The 17,507-nt window shown below is 32.2% G+C and overlaps 6 protein-coding genes across 6 annotated transcripts; 3 read left to right on the top strand and 3 right to left on the bottom strand.

Moving 5' to 3' along the window:
- Positions 1–973: 973 nt before the first annotated feature.
- On the bottom strand, positions 974–3,290 carry LOC139087192 (uncharacterized). Its single transcript, XM_070635934.1, has 3 exons — positions 2,747–3,290; positions 2,395–2,655; positions 974–2,333 (listed from the first exon to the last, which is right to left on the bottom strand). The coding sequence occupies exons 1-3, from the start codon at positions 3,138–3,140 to the stop codon at positions 2,044–2,046; spliced, it is 945 nt and encodes a 314-aa protein (XP_070492035.1). The 5' UTR covers positions 3,141–3,290; the 3' UTR covers positions 974–2,043.
- A 257-nt stretch (positions 3,291–3,547) lies between these two features.
- On the bottom strand, positions 3,548–4,246 carry mRpS23 (mitochondrial ribosomal protein S23). Its single transcript, XM_070635935.1, has 3 exons — positions 4,042–4,246; positions 3,817–3,978; positions 3,548–3,757 (listed from the first exon to the last, which is right to left on the bottom strand). Exons 1-3 carry the CDS (start codon positions 4,083–4,085, stop codon positions 3,598–3,600), a joined length of 366 nt encoding a protein of 121 aa, XP_070492036.1. The 5' UTR covers positions 4,086–4,246; the 3' UTR covers positions 3,548–3,597.
- LOC139087191 (polycomb group protein Pc-like) lies at positions 4,158–6,015 on the top strand. The gene is made up of 2 exons (XM_070635932.1): positions 4,158–4,292; positions 4,426–6,015. Exons 1-2 carry the CDS (start codon positions 4,233–4,235, stop codon positions 5,554–5,556), a joined length of 1,191 nt encoding a protein of 396 aa, XP_070492033.1. The 5' UTR covers positions 4,158–4,232; the 3' UTR covers positions 5,557–6,015.
- Positions 6,016–6,686: 671 nt separating this feature from the next.
- Gabat (4-aminobutyrate aminotransferase) lies at positions 6,687–9,692 on the top strand. The gene is made up of 5 exons (XM_070636119.1): positions 6,687–6,944; positions 7,008–7,129; positions 7,722–7,806; positions 7,884–9,010; positions 9,073–9,692. Exons 1-5 carry the CDS (start codon positions 6,908–6,910, stop codon positions 9,163–9,165), a joined length of 1,464 nt encoding a protein of 487 aa, XP_070492220.1. The 5' UTR covers positions 6,687–6,907; the 3' UTR covers positions 9,166–9,692.
- A 12-nt stretch (positions 9,693–9,704) lies between these two features.
- On the bottom strand, positions 9,705–13,357 carry TER94 (Transitional endoplasmic reticulum ATPase TER94). The gene is made up of 6 exons (XM_070636118.1): positions 13,207–13,357; positions 12,717–13,076; positions 12,451–12,643; positions 10,564–12,028; positions 10,378–10,502; positions 9,705–10,317 (listed from the first exon to the last, which is right to left on the bottom strand). The coding sequence occupies exons 1-6, from the start codon at positions 13,221–13,223 to the stop codon at positions 10,075–10,077; spliced, it is 2,403 nt and encodes an 800-aa protein (XP_070492219.1). The 5' UTR covers positions 13,224–13,357; the 3' UTR covers positions 9,705–10,074.
- Positions 13,358–14,566: 1,209 nt separating this feature from the next.
- Positions 14,567–16,993, top strand: LOC139087337 (uncharacterized). Its single transcript, XM_070636124.1, has one exon. It carries the CDS (start codon positions 14,567–14,569, stop codon positions 16,991–16,993), a length of 2,427 nt encoding a protein of 808 aa, XP_070492225.1.
- Positions 16,994–17,507: the final 514 nt, after the last annotated feature.

The following is a 17,507-nucleotide window of genomic DNA, read 5'->3' as shown; positions in this document are numbered from 1 at the left end:
AAATGATTTGTTAGTTAATTCTACAAAACAAAAGACATTGATGTCAATGGTCCATAATGCTTCCCACTTATGAAACATCAAATATTTTAAGCAAATAAAAAAGCGATAGATTTTCCACTTATACAAAAAATATGTTTTTTATTGAGTTTCTTTTATGTTTTTTTTTTTCTTGTTTCGTCATATCGACAACATTACAATATGAATATGAAAAGGCATTTTGACATGTATTATATAATTTCGACATTCTTTCCCGATAAAAAAGACATCCAAAAAGGTAAAATATATGCAAAATCGATATCGATTTAATTTTTTTAAAACTCTTTAAAATTCCATTTTGACAATTGGCATTGATGTATGTGGTTTACCCGGTTTATAGTCAATTTGCACATAAACATCCAAAATGGAATTCTAAAGCTTTCAGATCCTCAATTCCGAACATTAAACATTTATCAAAAATTTAATTTAATTAATTTGAAATAGGTTTTTATAAAAATTTTTTTCTACTTTTTCGAGTACGATTTTTTAATTGAATAAATCTAAAAATATTCGATTGCTATTCTAAATCATTAACTAATATTAATTAATTTATATCCTGACAGTTAAATAAAGAATAATCTTTCAAAAAGATTCAGACAGTAAAGAATTGAAGAGATACTTTTTAACAAATAATAATAATGATATAGAAATACTCTCAAAAAAATAACAAAATTAATAATGGAAGCATATAGTGACAAATTAGAATTTTATGTCACATAAAAAAAAATTTAAAGAAAAGATTCAAAATTAAGTGCATATTTTTAAGTTAGATTTTTTGTGCATTTGAAACACATTTTGATTAGCAATTTATGCGCATTTTTGCAATTGAATTATTTTTAAAAGTACGTTATAAAAAAATTCAAAAAATAGTGCGTTATAAATTCAAAAATTTTGAAAACCGTTATGAATTCAAAATTTTGAAAACCGTTAAAAAGGCTGACAAAATTATTGATGGCAAAAATGCGCTTGGATCATCCGTCGCACGGTGATCCATTACATGTTTATTTTTAACATCAATCAATTGAACTAATTGATGTACAATAGGAAGTAAAAAGGCAAATATGGTCAAGTATAATAGGCGAAAATAAATAATTTAAAGACAATAAAGAATATAGAACTTAAAAACATAATCAGGCGTATTGCAAAAAATTTCAATAGCCCAAATTGGACGGCACTAAGTGTAAATAAAAAATAATAATTAAATATAAATTAAACTTTCTTTCCATGGACGGACATATCATAGTAAAGGTAATAATTCATATTGATATAATATATAGGACGGTACGATTCATTTAGTTAGCTAGAGATTCAACAGGTGCATATTTTTTAATGGAGACGAAATGTTATGTGCTTGCGCGCGATGTACTTAAATTTAATTTGGTACTACAATTTGACTTTCCAGAAAAATGTGAATTAAACGATTATTATCATTCATTATAATTATTATTATCATAAAATTATTAATATAATGCTTAACTACAATAAGTATATCCAATAATGGATATTCATATCAATGGTGGTGATTGTGCTTTGCGATGTGAACTGCTTTTAAATCATTAATTTAATCTATCAGTAATTTTTTTTGTGCTTGGGTATATTTTAACTATCTAAAAAAATTGCATTATATCCATTTCGGTCATCATATTACATTACATTCGTCACCTTTTATGTTACACATAAATTGCATCTTAAAACCTGAATTCCATTAAGTAATCAAAATCTCCGTACATGTCATTTTAACTTCTATACTATTTCACGTATTTCTGTTTGCCTATTTATGTCTTCAATATGTGATAATTAAAGTCAGATGATAATAATATGAAGCTTACTTATTGTCAAGCATTGGAAATTTTTGTAATATTTTTTTTGTTCCTTTTTCTTTTCATTTTCACTTTCGTAGGATAGATGAGATTTGAGAGAGATTTTGAATCAAGTGGATGTTATCGATCTTTTTCACTTATGTATAAAAAAATTATACTTCATCAAGATATATAAAAATAGAATTAATCATACTTCAGTGCTTTGCGTTTGTATTCGAACTTTTTTAACACTATTTTTTCGATCCATTCGAGGTGAAGTACCAAAGCCCGGATTTTGGATACCAAAATCATCATTGGCAGGTTTCGGGCGGGGCTTTTTTAAACTCGACCTTAATGGTCCGCGTGATGTCATTATTGTTGATACTGACCCGTCCGTATATGTTGATCCATTTGATACTGACGTCATCGTTGTAGTTACTGAACCAATACTTCCAGCATATGGCTTTCCTGACGATGCTGTCATTGAAATTCCTCTATCTGTAATTAAATTAGAACATGAGCATATATACAGCTGAACTAATTTTGTCCTGTGACTTACTTTGATCACCCTCTCGATAACCAGGATTGTCATAGGTTATTGCACGTGATCCTGTAACGTCAGGCACTTCCGTTGGATCACCCCCAGAGCGTCGTGAAAACATTAAGTCATAAAGACTAAGTACGCACAATATGATTGATAAAACTATGCAAATAATCACGAGATAGAAAGACACTCCTCGTGAGACAGAAAATGACACTCCTCCTCTTCGTTCGTCAGTTTGTATTGCAAACATGCCAGCAGATGCTATAGCCATGACAGCTTAATTGAATGAATGGAAAATAATTTGATGAGGATATTAGTATGTCCTGATTTTGCGCGCGCTCTATAAATAGCTCATAAATATACTTACTTCCTAATATTGACAGGATAAGTTTGATAACTACTAGTGAACTATATTTCATCACAATCTTTTCCCTCGATGAGATAGCAGCAATTTGAATAACAGAGAGAATGCAATAAATTCCCAGAAACATTGTACTGAAAACAATTGCGATTCCACTAGCTAAAACAAATTTCGAAGGTTTAAAACGCGACGCAGTATCATGAGATCCGCACTTTTCTCGATTATATGCTAATTCTTTACACACTTTCCATGGACCAAAATATCCATGATCTGATGCAAATCCCCCATGCTCGTCTTTAAAATAGCCCCAAACGGGCAAGAAAACTGCAGCACAACTTAACGCAAAGCAAATAAAACTTATTGTTGTGATTATTGCTATGAAAAATGAGGATGTTGCCATGCTTCCAGCATTTTACAATCAACAAACTTCACTTTAATTAAAAGAAGTTAACAATTATAACGAAAACATTAAAAATTAGATCGAATTTAACAAAAAGTTGTTTTTAAAAATTTCTGTATTGGAATTTTGTTTCTATTAGCTACACCTTTACACAACATAAGACAAATTTGTAGACTACCACATCAATAATGCACCCGCATTGAAAAATCAATAATCTCAAAGGATTTTCATGCGACCCATTTAAGACATTTTACTGCATTTTTATGACGTTATCATATAACATTGCGGTTTATTGCATGTTACTTCCAATTTATGACATTTTAGATATTTTAAATTTTTTATGTGCATTTTTTTCTCGTCATTGTCTTAATATGAACCGTCGGTCGGAAATTATATTTGGACATGAATTTTTTAACTATTGCAAAATCTTTTATTACTTAATCTACATTCTACATAATTATTCTTTATTAAAGTCTAAATTTTTTAAATCGAAGATTTTACTTTCCTCCTTCACTGGTCTACTTTCAGGTACTACTTTCTGTTTAAACGCAAAGTCCGATCTTACTGGCTTCTTTTCATTCATATCAAATGCTAGCATGTTTGCATAGTCTTTGGATCTGTAGAAATTTTTTACTTAATTATTACATGTCATTATTAATTAAATTAGCTATCTTACGCTCGTTCCTTGTCTTCTTCATAGAAGATATTCCTTAATTTAACATTTGGTGCATCTTCCATATATTTATGTTCTTTTAAAGGAGGAAATGCGGTGTAAATATCATAGAATAAAGGTCGATCTTCCCACTTAAGAGCTCCAGCTCTCAGTAATCCAGTAACTCTATAGTATAAAACAATTGTTTAGCTATACTTGAATTCATTAATTATGTTAAATTACTCTTACCTGGTATAGATATTTCCAATTTTCTCGAGTCTACTTGATGCCATATTTTCAATGTTTACTAGGGGGTTGTCAACTGAATTAACTTCTTGAAATTAAATTTCCTCATTCTAGTAACTGCTATAATCGTTTTAACAACAAAAATTGGACTGAATATAAATAATTCGTAAAAAAGCTAGGATAATCAGTATATTATGGATTCTGATGATAGAGTATATGCGGCGGAACGCATATTAAAAAAGAGAATCAAAAAGGTGAGTTGAAAAAGTTTGTAAAAAATGCTAAGAATTGAAAATAACAAAAATTATTTTCATTGTTGTTGTTTCTGTATAAAAAAATAAGCTTGGGAATTTTTCATGAGTGAATTTAATTATTATTTGATTTCAGGGAAAAGTTGAATATCGCGTAAAATGGAAAGGGTGGAGTCAAAGACACAATACATGGGAGCCGGAAGAAAATATATTGGATGATAGGCTTATTGAAATTTTCAATAGATCTCAAAAGTATTCAACACCGAAGAAACAAACAGGAAAGAAGCGAATACTGGAAGATTCTGATTCTGAGGATGGTGACACATCACAAGTAGAAATTGAAGAAAAAGAGCCACCAACAAAGAAGGAAAAAATTAATAAAGCTAAAGATAAGGAGACTGAAAAGAAAATTAATGTTAAAATTGAGAAGAAGCAGGAAACAAATCAAAGGAAGGAGGAAGTTTCTAGTCCGAAAATAACTGTAACAATTCCCAGTAATAACATTAGTAATACACCGAAAGCATCACCAATTATAGCGATTCCAAAAATAATCATTCCTCCGGAAATTGTGGCTGCACAAAATGACGATTCATCGCATAGTAGTAGCAGTGATGATCAACCAATTTCCGTATCTAAGGAATCTGACAAAGCGAAACGTAAAGCTGAGGTGCTATCTAAAGAATCTGGAAAAATTGGAATTACTATTAAAAAGACAAACATTACTTCTCCTGCAGTAACACCAACATCTACAACAGTTAAGCCTTTATTGTCACCTAAAATTAAAATTGAGAAGAAATCACCAGTTTCAACTCCAATATTACCGCTACCTATAATAATAAAGGAAGAAGAGCAAGACTCTTCTTCAACCACAACAGAAACTTCGGTTTCGTCTGTTTCTGTATCAACTGAACCAATTGTTGAAAAGAAGGAACAAACAGAAAATACTGAAAGTATTTCAATTAAAGTCGAGGAGCCTAAAACTCCAGAAAAATCACCAACGTTGGATGAATCAACAAAAACAACTTCAAGCAGCAAGGAGAACAAATTTACAAATTTGATGACAAATAGTAATATGAAATTACTAACATCACCAAAATCAGCACATCCAAAATTATGGCTACCGAAAACTCAGTCGACATCCGATCAAGTTTTTATCACAGACGTAACAGTAAATTTAGAGACAGTAACAATTCGTGAATGCAAAACAGAACGGGGATTCTTCAAGTCACGACAAGAAATGGAAAGAAATCTCACAAAAGCACAATAATTGCTTTTTCGAATAACTTACATTTTTTAACATTTTTTAATTTCTTTACGATTATTATTGCCAGTACAACAAAATAATTAGTTACATGTAAATATCCTTCTTATTTTTATTAATTCTTATCATTTAAGAGCCTTATTTATAAGAATTTCCATTCTTCAATTTTAATTTATTGTTTTGGTTTATTAGTGGAACTGCTTAAATTTTCCTTAATTTAAGTGTCTTTATGAATTTATATAATTTTTTATTGTGTCGAACATAATCCAGTAGCTATGAGCATAAAACTAAGTTTGTTTTTTTTTTTTGTTCCAATTGTCTACTGGAACTATTGATGACTATAATAATGATTCTTTCAAAATTTGTACCTTAAAAAATATAACATTAACGCATAAAATCTGTGTTTAGAATTATAGACGATGATTATGAATAATAAAAAAGTTGACTTCTTTTAATTCCAATGAATCAGAATGTTTTTCCCTAAGGATGAATCATAAAAATATTTTTTGGACAACAATTTTCAGACAATGCAGCGGAAGGAAAATTACATGAAATGTTTGGTAATTCCACAATTAAGATTAAGTTGTAAATTTTTACAATTTTCAAATAAGTGTCTGAAGATGTACATTTAGGAGCAATTAGGTCACACGGCTGACTTCCATGTGGATAGAATGTTTACTTTTGTATAAAAAGGGGGTTTCAACTATTATGAATGTATATTATTTAAATATCAAATGAACGTTATAAGAACACTTATACTCTCACTAAAATATTCAATAAAAAGCAGTAAGTAATCCTTTGACGCACACTCGCTAAATTTCAATAACATTGTCAATTTTTTCACTATCAATCTATGGGTCACTAAATGTGTGTTATTAGTCGCCTTGAAAATATTCCCGAAAAATATATTAAAAACAGTATAAGTCATACAATAAATTGTCATATGTAGGAAGAAAAGAGAAGGAAAAATAACAAAAATCATACGCATGCGTTGAAATAGTATAGAAACGGCTATCTGTTATCATCACATGGTTATTATGAATGTATAAGTGGAAATTTTCTTGGTAAGAGAGAATCAAGAATTCGTTGGAACCAGACCGAGAGAGAAAAATTTTCATAGTTAGTCCGAGTAGAAAAAATATAAAAATTTTCTTTAATTAAAATAAATTAAATTCAATTGGCTGTTGATAGTCTGTCGGATTACTTCGATATTTTTCATAGTTACTTAAGTTGTTGGAGTGTAAAGAGGGTGCTGTTTGGTACTGCCATTAATTTTATTTCTTAAAATTTCTGTCAATCGATTTTTTGACTACTTGAATTTATACTGAAATTAAGAGTAAGGGAAGAGCTTTAAGACATGATACGAAGTGTAATTAAGAAACCAAAGATTCTTGGTGAGATCCAATGCTTTATTTTTGTGAATTGAGTAAATTTATTTTTTTTTTAAATTGTTACAGCATCCGAAGTTCGATGCCTTTACAGCTCATATGTAAAGAACGAGCCCTCAGCACCATCCGCAAGGACAGATATTCCTGGTCCAAAATCAAAGGCCTTGTTAGATAATTTGAATAAATTGCAAGTAAGTTATAAATTTTTCGTACTGCCCTATATATTTGACCTATAAGTTTTTGCTGACGATCACGAATAAGTTTTAGAATATTACAATTTAATATCGATTGAATTAGTCAATATACTCTAGTGTGACGAAAATTATTCTACGTAGACTACTAAAAACATGGACAGTCTAATTTTAGAAAGATTTTATTACCAAAAGTCATCTTCTGATCTTATCGTATATACTATAAGGTAGACACGTTGTAAGAGGTTTTAAGCTTGTCAAAACTCATTATTTTATTTTCAGACGTATCACACGTTCTATCTAATCTGCATTATTTATGATAAAAATGCACAATAAAAGTTCAGTTGTTAAGTGTGTGCCAATATAACCAATTTATTTTGAAGGGCATTTGGATTTAAGAATAATTGATAGACAGAATCAATACAAAATGTATGCTTTGTATTGATTTTTTATAAAATTTATGATAAAACTTTTGGCACACACCTATTTTGCATCCACTAAGTGATTATGATTATTAATAGCACACAAATTATTAAATTGATAAAAATTGCATCTAGAAAGATTCTAATCTACATAATGTTCTTCCTTACAGCAAGCAAACTCTGTTCAACTTTTCGCAGACTATGACAAAAGTATTGGAAATTATCTCGTCGATGTTGACGGCAATGAATTACTTGGTAAGTACGCGACGCTAAGAAAATATTCATTCAACATTAATGTGCTAATTGAATCACGTTTCATGATTATTCAACAGATATTTACACACAAATATCGAGCATGCCGTTGGGATATAATCATCCTGATTTATTGAAAGTCTTCAGAGATGATCATAATATTCGCACATTAATTAACAGACCTGCATTAGGTGTCTTCCCTGGAGCTGATTGGCTTGATAAGCTCGAGAATGTTCTAATGCCAGTAGCACCAAAAGGACTTCCATGTATTACTACAATGATGTGTGGCTCTTGTAGTAATGAGAATGCATTTAAGAATATGTTCTTGTGGTATCGAAAAAATCAACGTGGAGAAAATGTTGACTTTACTGAAGCTGAGAAAGAGAGTTGCATGATCAATCAATCACCAGGATCTCCAAATCTTTCGATTCTATCGTTCATGGGAGGATTTCATGGTAGAACAATTGGTTCATTGTCAACAACTCATTCAAAGTACATTCACAAAATTGATGTGCCAGCATTAGATTGGCCAATTGCACCGTTCCCAAAGTATAAATATCCATTAGAAGAGAATGTCAATGAAAATAAGCAAGAAGATGCTCGTTGCTTAGCAGAAGTTGAGTCATTGATTGAGAAATGGAATAAAAAGAATCATCATGTTGCAGGTATTATTGTCGAACCAATTCAAGCTGAAGGTGGTGATAATGAAGGATCTCCAGAATTCTTCCAAGGCTTACAGCAAATTGCTAAGAGAAATGGTGTAGGCTTATTGATTGATGAAGTTCAGACTGGTGGCGGCCCAACAGGAAAATTCTGGTGTCATGAACATTTTAATCTTGATGGTCCACCTGATATTGTTACATTCTCAAAGAAGATGCAACTTGGTGGATATTATCATAAAGTAGATTTCAGACCACAACAAGAATACAGAATCTTTAATACATGGTGTGGAGATCCTGGCAAATTGGTCATTCTTGAATCTATATTGAATGTGATCAGACGCGACAACCTCCTTGACAATGTTAATAAAGCTGGTGATGTTTTGAAACAGGGATTGTTCCAAGCTGAAAAAGAATTTCCAAACATAGTCAATTCGACTCGTGGTCGTGGAACTTTCTTGGCAATAAACGCAAAAGATGGAAATACTCGGGATATTATTGTTAAGAAATTGAAACAAAAGGGCATTCAATCTGGAGGATGCGGAGAAGTATGAATTAGTTTAACACATCTAAATTGAATCTAATTGACTATATCAATTTATATTTATAGCTTTCAATAAGATTCCGACCAGCATTGATTTTCGAGCCAAAGCATGCTTCCATCTTCTTAGACGTATTCCGTCAGGTCTTAAAAGAGCTTTAAATGAGATGAAAAAGACAACAATAGCACAATACCAATGAAATTTACGCATAATTGTCACAAACACAATTATGTGCAAAAAAATGAGATATTCTCTAAAATTATTTTTGTTTATTTTAAAGTTATATAATTTATGTATATTTTGTGCACGTCTGTAGACAGTTTAAAGATAAATTTTTAGAAAAATAACTAATGTTCAAAATATATCCGCACAAGGATGATTTTAGCGCATTTTCCTGGATCTATTCAATTCGATTGAGTTTTGTTATATTTTAACGATTTTTTATAATTTAAATTTTAAATGCGTTAAAAGTTTTTAAAATAATTTTATCCGTTAAAAATCTCAAAACCGGAAAAATATCAAAATCTAGGAACAATGCGCTAAAACAGTGATCGCAAAGCATTTACGGTCTTCCATAGCATTTATCTTTATGTGTTGTTCAATGTTAGCTGAAATACGCAAATCTATATATATTTTGGCAATAAAGTAAATCAACAAGTTGTTGGTAAAAATAATGTCACAAAGTAAACAGCTATTGATATTTACGTTTTTAATCATGTTTATTTCTATCAAGAAAAATTCAAATTACTCATCATCATACTTATTATCAATCTACATCTTAAAGTGTTCTTTAATTTTATATTATAAAATTTGCCAGTATTAAATATTTATTCATCCGAAGGTGAGGAAACGATTTTGTTGAGGAAAAAGTACCACAATTAAATATATAATAATAATAATAGTAATAAAAATTATGTATAAAGAATGATGAAGATATAAGAAATTGGGAGGAAACTATCAAAACCAAATCACTTAATTTCTTATGCTCTCTTTTTTTGTTGCTGATTCTGTGAGACAAAATTGTTTCCTGTAAGTGCTGTTGTTCCTACTTATAGCTCTTAGCGATTAATTTAACTGTAAAGATCATCATCAACATCATTACTAGGTTGAGAAGGTTGATCAGGATTTCCTGAATTTCCACTGCCGCCTGATGGGAATCTGAAAGTGTTGCCAAAACCTCTCGATTGTTGTAAAGTTTGAGCAAACATCTCATATTTGCGAATGTCATTATCAGATACTGAACGACGAGCGAATTTCATAGCTTCTTCGAAGTGAGCTCTTGTAATTTCTGGAACTGGGTCATCTTCGTCCATCTGTTATGTTATAAAAGTTAATTAATTGTTTAATTAAATGCTTAATTATATTCTACTTACATCCATTGCAACATTCGTGTTATCGCTTCGTGCCTTCTCACGGCGAATTTCAGTTTCAATGGCTTGTCGAATAGCCAACTTACATGCACGCTGACAAATTTCTGTCAAGTCAGCACCAGAAAATCCTACAAATCATAATTGAAAATTAAACTTTTACCTTTTTTATGAAAACTATATTTGACTTACCGTTGGTGACTTTAGCAATGTATCCCAAATCAACTTCCTTCCCAACGGGACTCTTTCGCAAGTTAGCTTGTAAGATAGCAATACGAGATTTCTCATCAGGCAATGGAATATAGATGAGTTGATCTAAACGTCCTGGACGTAAGATTGCAGAGTCAATGATATCGGGTCTGTTTGTAGCTCCAATAATGAAAACGTTCTTCTTAGCTCCCATACCGTCCATTTCAGTAAGAATTTGATTGATAACACGATCAGCGGCTCCGCCGGCATCACCAGAACTTCCACCACGAGATTTTGCGATACTGTCCAATTCATCAAAGAAGAGAACACAAGGTGCAGCAGAACGTGCTTTGTCAAAAATGTCACGAACATTTGCTTCTGATTCACCAAACCACATTGTAAGCAATTCAGGTCCTTTGACGGAAATGAAGTTGGCTTGACATTCATTAGCAATTGCCTTAGCCAAGAGAGTTTTACCACAACCGGGTGGGCCATAGAACAAAACTCCACGAGATGGTTGCATACCGAACTTTAAGAATTTGTCTGGATGTTCAACTGGATATTGAACCAATTCTTGTAATTCACGCTTGACATTCTCCAAGCCACCAATATCAGTCCATGTTGTAGTTGGAGTTTCAACAACAGTTTCACGCAATGCAGATGGACTAGATTTAGTCATTGCATAACGGAAGTTATCCATAGTAACAGCCAATGAATTCAAAACATCAGCATCAATTTGATCATCTTCTAAATCAATCAAGTCCATTTTCTCACGAATTTGTTGAAGAGCAGCTTCTGAACACAATGAGGCCAAATCAGCTCCGACATGTCCATGTGATTCGGCAGCAATTTGTTCCAAGTCAACATCTTCAGCTAATTTCATATTTTTAGTATGAATTCTTAAAACTTCTAATCTACCAGTTGCATCTGGAATGCCTATATCAATTTCACGATCAAAACGTCCAAATCGACGAAGTGCTGGATCAATGGAATTTGGTCGATTTGTTGCAGCAATGACAATAACATGAGAACTTTTCTTCATTCCGTCCATCAATGTCAAGAGCTGAGATACAATACGACGTTCAACCTCACCATGAGTCTTTTCACGCTTTGGTGCAATTGCATCCAATTCATCAATGAAAATAATAGCAGGAGAGTTCTTATCTGCTTCTTCGAATGCTTTACGCAAATTCGATTCTGATTCACCGGCCAATTTTGACATAATTTCTGGACCATTAATGAGGAAGAAAAATGCTCCGGTTTCATTTGCTACAGCACGAGCAATCAATGTCTTTCCAGTTCCAGGTGGTCCATAAAGAAGAATACCACGGGGCGGTTTAACACCAATAGCTTTGAATAATGATGGATGTCTCAATGGTAATTCAACCATTTCTTTGATTTGAGCCAACTGCTTACGACAACCACCAATGTCGTCATAACCGACAGCATTCAATGCTTCTTCTTCTTCCTAGACAGGGTTAAACGCAAAAGAAAAGAAGAAAGTTGATGTAAAAATTTGAATGTCAATGAACTTCAAAATTGAAACATGATAATGGGCAAATCTAAAGATAGCGACATTGCATGTCTCAACTTTCTACATAATTTTTCTAATGATTAGCTATTGAATATTTTTAAACAAATATTTTGCTCATTTCGTTTGTATCCATCTCGCAGGATTTAAGGAAGAAAAATTTAGGTTTTTAAATATAACTAATTATTAATGAATATTTGTTATCTTTGAATAATAGAAATTTGGAACATAAATGGCTACTTCATTTACTTTTTAAGTTTAATAGAAAAGTAAGAAAATTAAATAGAATTTTAATGAAGAATTTTTATGCCGGATTTGAAATTAAATAGTAGAAATGCTTTAAAAATTAAAATACTAACTTCACGCTTAATTGGGTCGCCTTCATTATGGATAACCGTATCAGGTGCAACGATACAGTATGGTTCAGGATCAGTTCCAACTACTTTAAATTCGACAGCTCTCATACCACCGCGAACAATGAATGTATCGTCTTTATGGATTGGACGATAAGCTTCTAGAAAATAGGGCTTTAAGTAAACATCGAAGAGATTTCTGAAATTAGGAAATAATTATTTGTTTTTGAATTAGATTAAAATTTGATTAGTCATCGAATAAAAATTCATACCCGCTGAGTCCTTCAACAGTATCATCGATCGGCAAAATATGGACACGTTTGCCGTATTTGACATCCGGACAAGATTGAATGGAAACAATATCTGACAAGCGAACTCGTAAGTTATTCCTTACAACCCTATTCATACGAATCTTCTCATTTGGACAATTTTCATCAGAAAGTACGATACAAACAGTTTCTTTACGTCGCTTGCCTTTCAACAAAACTGTGTCACCTCTGAAAAGCTGTAATTCGTCCATTTTTGCTTGAGACAGACAAACAATTGAATTATCATCGTTCACAGCATCATCGACCAACAAACGATTTGGTTTCGACTTTTGTTTTAAGATAGCAGTTGCTAAATCTTCACCCCTGTTGATGTAATTGAATAAATTGTGAAATAAAATTTCGTCAGAAAAAAAGCGAACAAAGATGGAAAATTTCTTTTCGATATTTTGCAATTCTATCGAAAATTTACAATTAAAATATGTGTTTAACTTACTGCTTTGAATCAGCCATACTATTATTTGATTAATTGAACGTTTAGCGCGATTGAATACCTAGTAAATTAATTAAATAATCGATTTTTTAACAGAAGGACGTGTAACTCACAAATGACTTGCAAATTGTTTTCTATTCGCGTACTTTTTCCCCTCGAAATTCTCGTAGTTTCTTCCCATAGAATTTTAAATTTCAAATGACTGTTATGCTTTTCGTTTTCAATTATTTATGTTTTCAAAAATTTTTCGTTAAATATTTTATTCGTTAATTATGTTGTTGTCTAAATGCTATCTTACAAACAATTATTTTATATTGTTAAATTTACTAATTAAATAGTGATTTAAAAATATAAACTAAGCTATATTATGCTTATTCAGGGGAATAACAATATTTATGGAAAGTTTATGCAAGTCGATAAAGCAGATTCATTTTCAAGTCTATTTCATTTTAGTCAACTTGATGATGATCCTTTCGATTAAAGACTTTGTAAGTTAATCCAGCATACTGACTATTGCTTGACTTAAAGTGATGCCGAGAATTGAAAAAACGATGACAATTGTCTGTATTAATTTTATCGACAGATATTCATACATCGTAAATAATTAAGATTAAAATTAAGTTTCATTTTTAACGTATTTTTGAGATTCAAATTTTAACGATTTTACAAAATTTAAATTGAGTTTCTGATTTTGTGTGTGTGAAAATGTTGAAAATTATTTAATTAATTTATTTAGTGGATTTAAGCTTGATTAAGCAAATGACATAATAGTATAAATGTAATGTTAAGCATTAGGAATCTATAGTGAACCGAAAATTAATGAGAACATTTATAGTTTTAGTGAATTTGATAATTTAAAAGTTTGTTTACAAAAAGTTTGGCGCAAATGCAAAGATCATAATTATACCTGTAATCAAATAATCCGAAAGTAGTCGAAAAGCCACATCCAGTGAATTAATTTGAGGATTTACATATCAGGTATAATTTTGTAAGATCAGGTGATCATTTCGGTGTTTATATCATGTATATTTTTAATTATAGTATTCCTGATCAATTGTAATCTATGAGTTTAGTTTATGTCACAATAGTTCTCGACGGCTATACTGTTTGTAAGTGACAATTTGTTTTTAATTAAGACCAAATTTATATTTTATATTTTCCATAGGAAATTTTATTCCCTTCAACATTGTTGTCAATAAATGTACTGTCGTAATTAAGTCTGAATCGCAGTTTTTATTGGGGAATCAAAATACAGCTCAAGCCGCCGTGACATAAGATAAAATTTCAAACAATTTTACTAGAGCTGGAAGTGAAGTTGCTGTAGACTGAAATTCAAGATCCATCGAAAGATCCAGACAACAAGATGAGCACCAGCAGGAAGAAGGAACACACACGACTTCAAGTGAAAAGTGAAGATGCTGAAAATAAGAAATTGAAAGAGGAGCTTGAAGAGACAAAAAGACAACTGGAACTGATGCAACAACAACACAAGATTCAAAAGCATGATGAGCAGTTCCTTGATGGTGTTGAAAGAATTTCCAAAACACCAAAACGATCGACAGCCCAGTTCAACGCCAATGCTAGACAGTTTGTGATGGAACAAACTGATGATGCAACATTTATTGAGCAAAAGAAAGATGATCCAGCGGCAAACATTGCAAAGTATCTGGCTGATGCAATTCGAATGTTGCAACCGAATGTACCTGTCAAAACGGTGCATAATGGATATGATTATGACGAGCAATTGAAGTTAACGATGATACGTGCTTCGCTGCCCGACTTACCGACGTTCAGTGGTGCATTTGAAGAATGGCCATTATTTGAGCGAATTTATCAAATCACAACTGAGACTGGAAGATATACAGAAGAACTGAATCATTTAAGGCTGATTAAATGTTTGAATGGTGAAGCGAAAGTCGAATGTCGACTTTTATTGAATGGAATGGCAGGTGGAACTGCTATTATGAACCACCTTAAATCTGTGTACGGAGATCCAGAGAAGATATTGACTCGCCAAGTTAAGAGGCTGTTGAAAATGAGAGCACCGAAAGAATTAGAGAAATATCAACTGAAGGAGTTTGTTAGTGAGCTGGAATCCCTTGTCATAAACGCTGAAAGTTTGGAAAGAGCTGATTACTTGTGTCAACCGTCTATAATAGACCAGTTAGTTTACAAACTCCGTGATAGACATCGAGATGCTTGGGGTGCAATGAAACTCGCCAATCAGAATGTGAATCTGAAAGACTTGTGGAAATATTTGTCGGAGAGATTGAAAGATGCTTCAGCACAGCCACCAACTGAATCTTATCAGTATCGAGCCGGAGATTCAAGAAGAATGCACACACATCGTGAAGAACGGTTTGAATGTTTGAAATGCAAGAGTTCATCGCACGACTTGCAACATTGTAGTGAATTTAAGAATCTGAGGTTGGCTGACAAGAAGAATTTTTTGCGTTCGAGAGGATTGTGCAATTGTTGTTTGAAGCAAGGGCATCGATGGAAAGATTGTAAGACAAAGAGGATGTGTAACATTGATAATTGTCAAGAATATCATCATCGAGTTTTGCATATGAAGTCACAATCCAGTGATGTTATTCGTGAGGCTGAAAATGAATTTAAACATTCAGAACCAGAAATTCGAGCTGAATCTTCATCACAATCAAATCCAGCAGAATCAGAGAGATCGAATTATCACAAGTCAAGTTCAGTGATGTATAAAATCTTGCCTGTGGTATTGCACGGCAACAATGGAGAGCTAATTGAGACATATGCCTTCTTAGATGACGGATCTTCAGTCACGTTGCTTGATAGAGAGCTTTATGATAAGTTAAACGTGAATGGTGTTCATAGACCATTAAATTTAAGATGGACGAGCGGCATATTTAGAGAAGAGAGCGACTCATACATTTTTGATTGTCAAGTGTCCAGAGGGGAACGAGGAAAGAAATTTCCATTGTATGGAGTGAGAACAGTCGATCAACTTGACTTAGCATCGCAAACTGTAGTGGCAGCAGAGTTGCAAGAACGATTCAAGCATTTGAAAGGAATTCCAATACCAAGTTTTGAGAATGCACAACCAAAGCTGCTAATTGGATTGAAGAATGTTTCATTTTTAACAAGCATGTCATGCATTAATGGTGCTGATGATGAACCTGTTGCAATTAAGACAAAATTAGGGTGGACTGTATTTGGCACTACAAACGATAAGATTTTTGATGAAGAAAGATTGTTGTCGACTAGATGTGAAGAGACATCAGATGAGAGTATTAGTGATTTTGCTGTCGAATTTGTCGGAACAACAAAGCACGAACCAATGCCTGTTGATGAAGTAAAGATCATGCCAGTGATCCAGAATACATCAAGACATGTTGATGAGAAATTTGATGAGCTGCAGGCAAAAGGCTGTATGAGGTTGTTGCCACCATTAACTGTCATCAATCAGAATAAGATCCCGACAAAACCTCGTCACTTATATGATGCTGCGACAAAGTATCGTAAGAAAATTCCAGACGCTGTTGATGATTCGAGTATTAGAGAATTGGCCACACATGGAGCGGTGGCAACAAGACGAGCCTTGAGATTGCCTGAAGGATGGAGGAATGGTGCTAATGTGATAAGCATGGTTTTGAACAAGTTCTACCGTGGTGCACAGCATTTAACAAAAGTGCTGACCAAACGCTGGATTGATTTAAAACCAATTGAACAACATGGCATTGATGTGATGATTAATCCAACAATGATAAGTAGTTTACGGATGGAAAGATTGAGAAACAAGCAGTTTATTATTTAGATGTATTGGACTTTAAGATTTAGAAGGTTTTCTTCAGCTGAGCAGAACAAAACGGAAGGGAGCATGTCATCGACAGATATTCATACATCGTAAATAATTAAGATTAAAATTAAGTTTCATTTTTAACGTATTTTTGAGATTCAAATTTTAACGATTTTACAAAATTTAAATTGAGTTTCTGATTTTGTGTGTGTGAAAATGTTGAAAATTATTTAATTAATTTATTTAGTGGATTTAAGCTTGATTAAGCAAATGACATAATAGTATAAATGTAATGTTAAGCATTAGGAATCTATAGTGAACCGAAAATTAATGAGAACATTTATAGTTTTAGTGAATTTGATAATTTAAAAGTTTGTTTACAAAAAGTTTGGCGCAAATGCAAAGATCATAATTATACCTGTAATCAAATAATCCGAAAGTAGTCGAAAAGCCACATCCAGTGAATTAATTTGAGGATTTACATATCAGGTATAATTTTGTAAGATCAGGTGATCATTTCGGTGTTTATATC

The sequence above is a fragment of the Chironomus tepperi genome, unplaced genomic scaffold (assembly GCF_022539635.2).
Source record: "Chironomus tepperi strain 1889 unplaced genomic scaffold, CSIRO-AGI_Ctep_v1 contig_100, whole genome shotgun sequence".
NCBI lineage: Eukaryota > Metazoa > Arthropoda > Insecta > Diptera > Chironomidae > Chironomus > Chironomus tepperi.
Note: the sequence above shows the minus strand (reverse complement) of the source record. Positions and strands in the feature narration are given on the sequence as shown.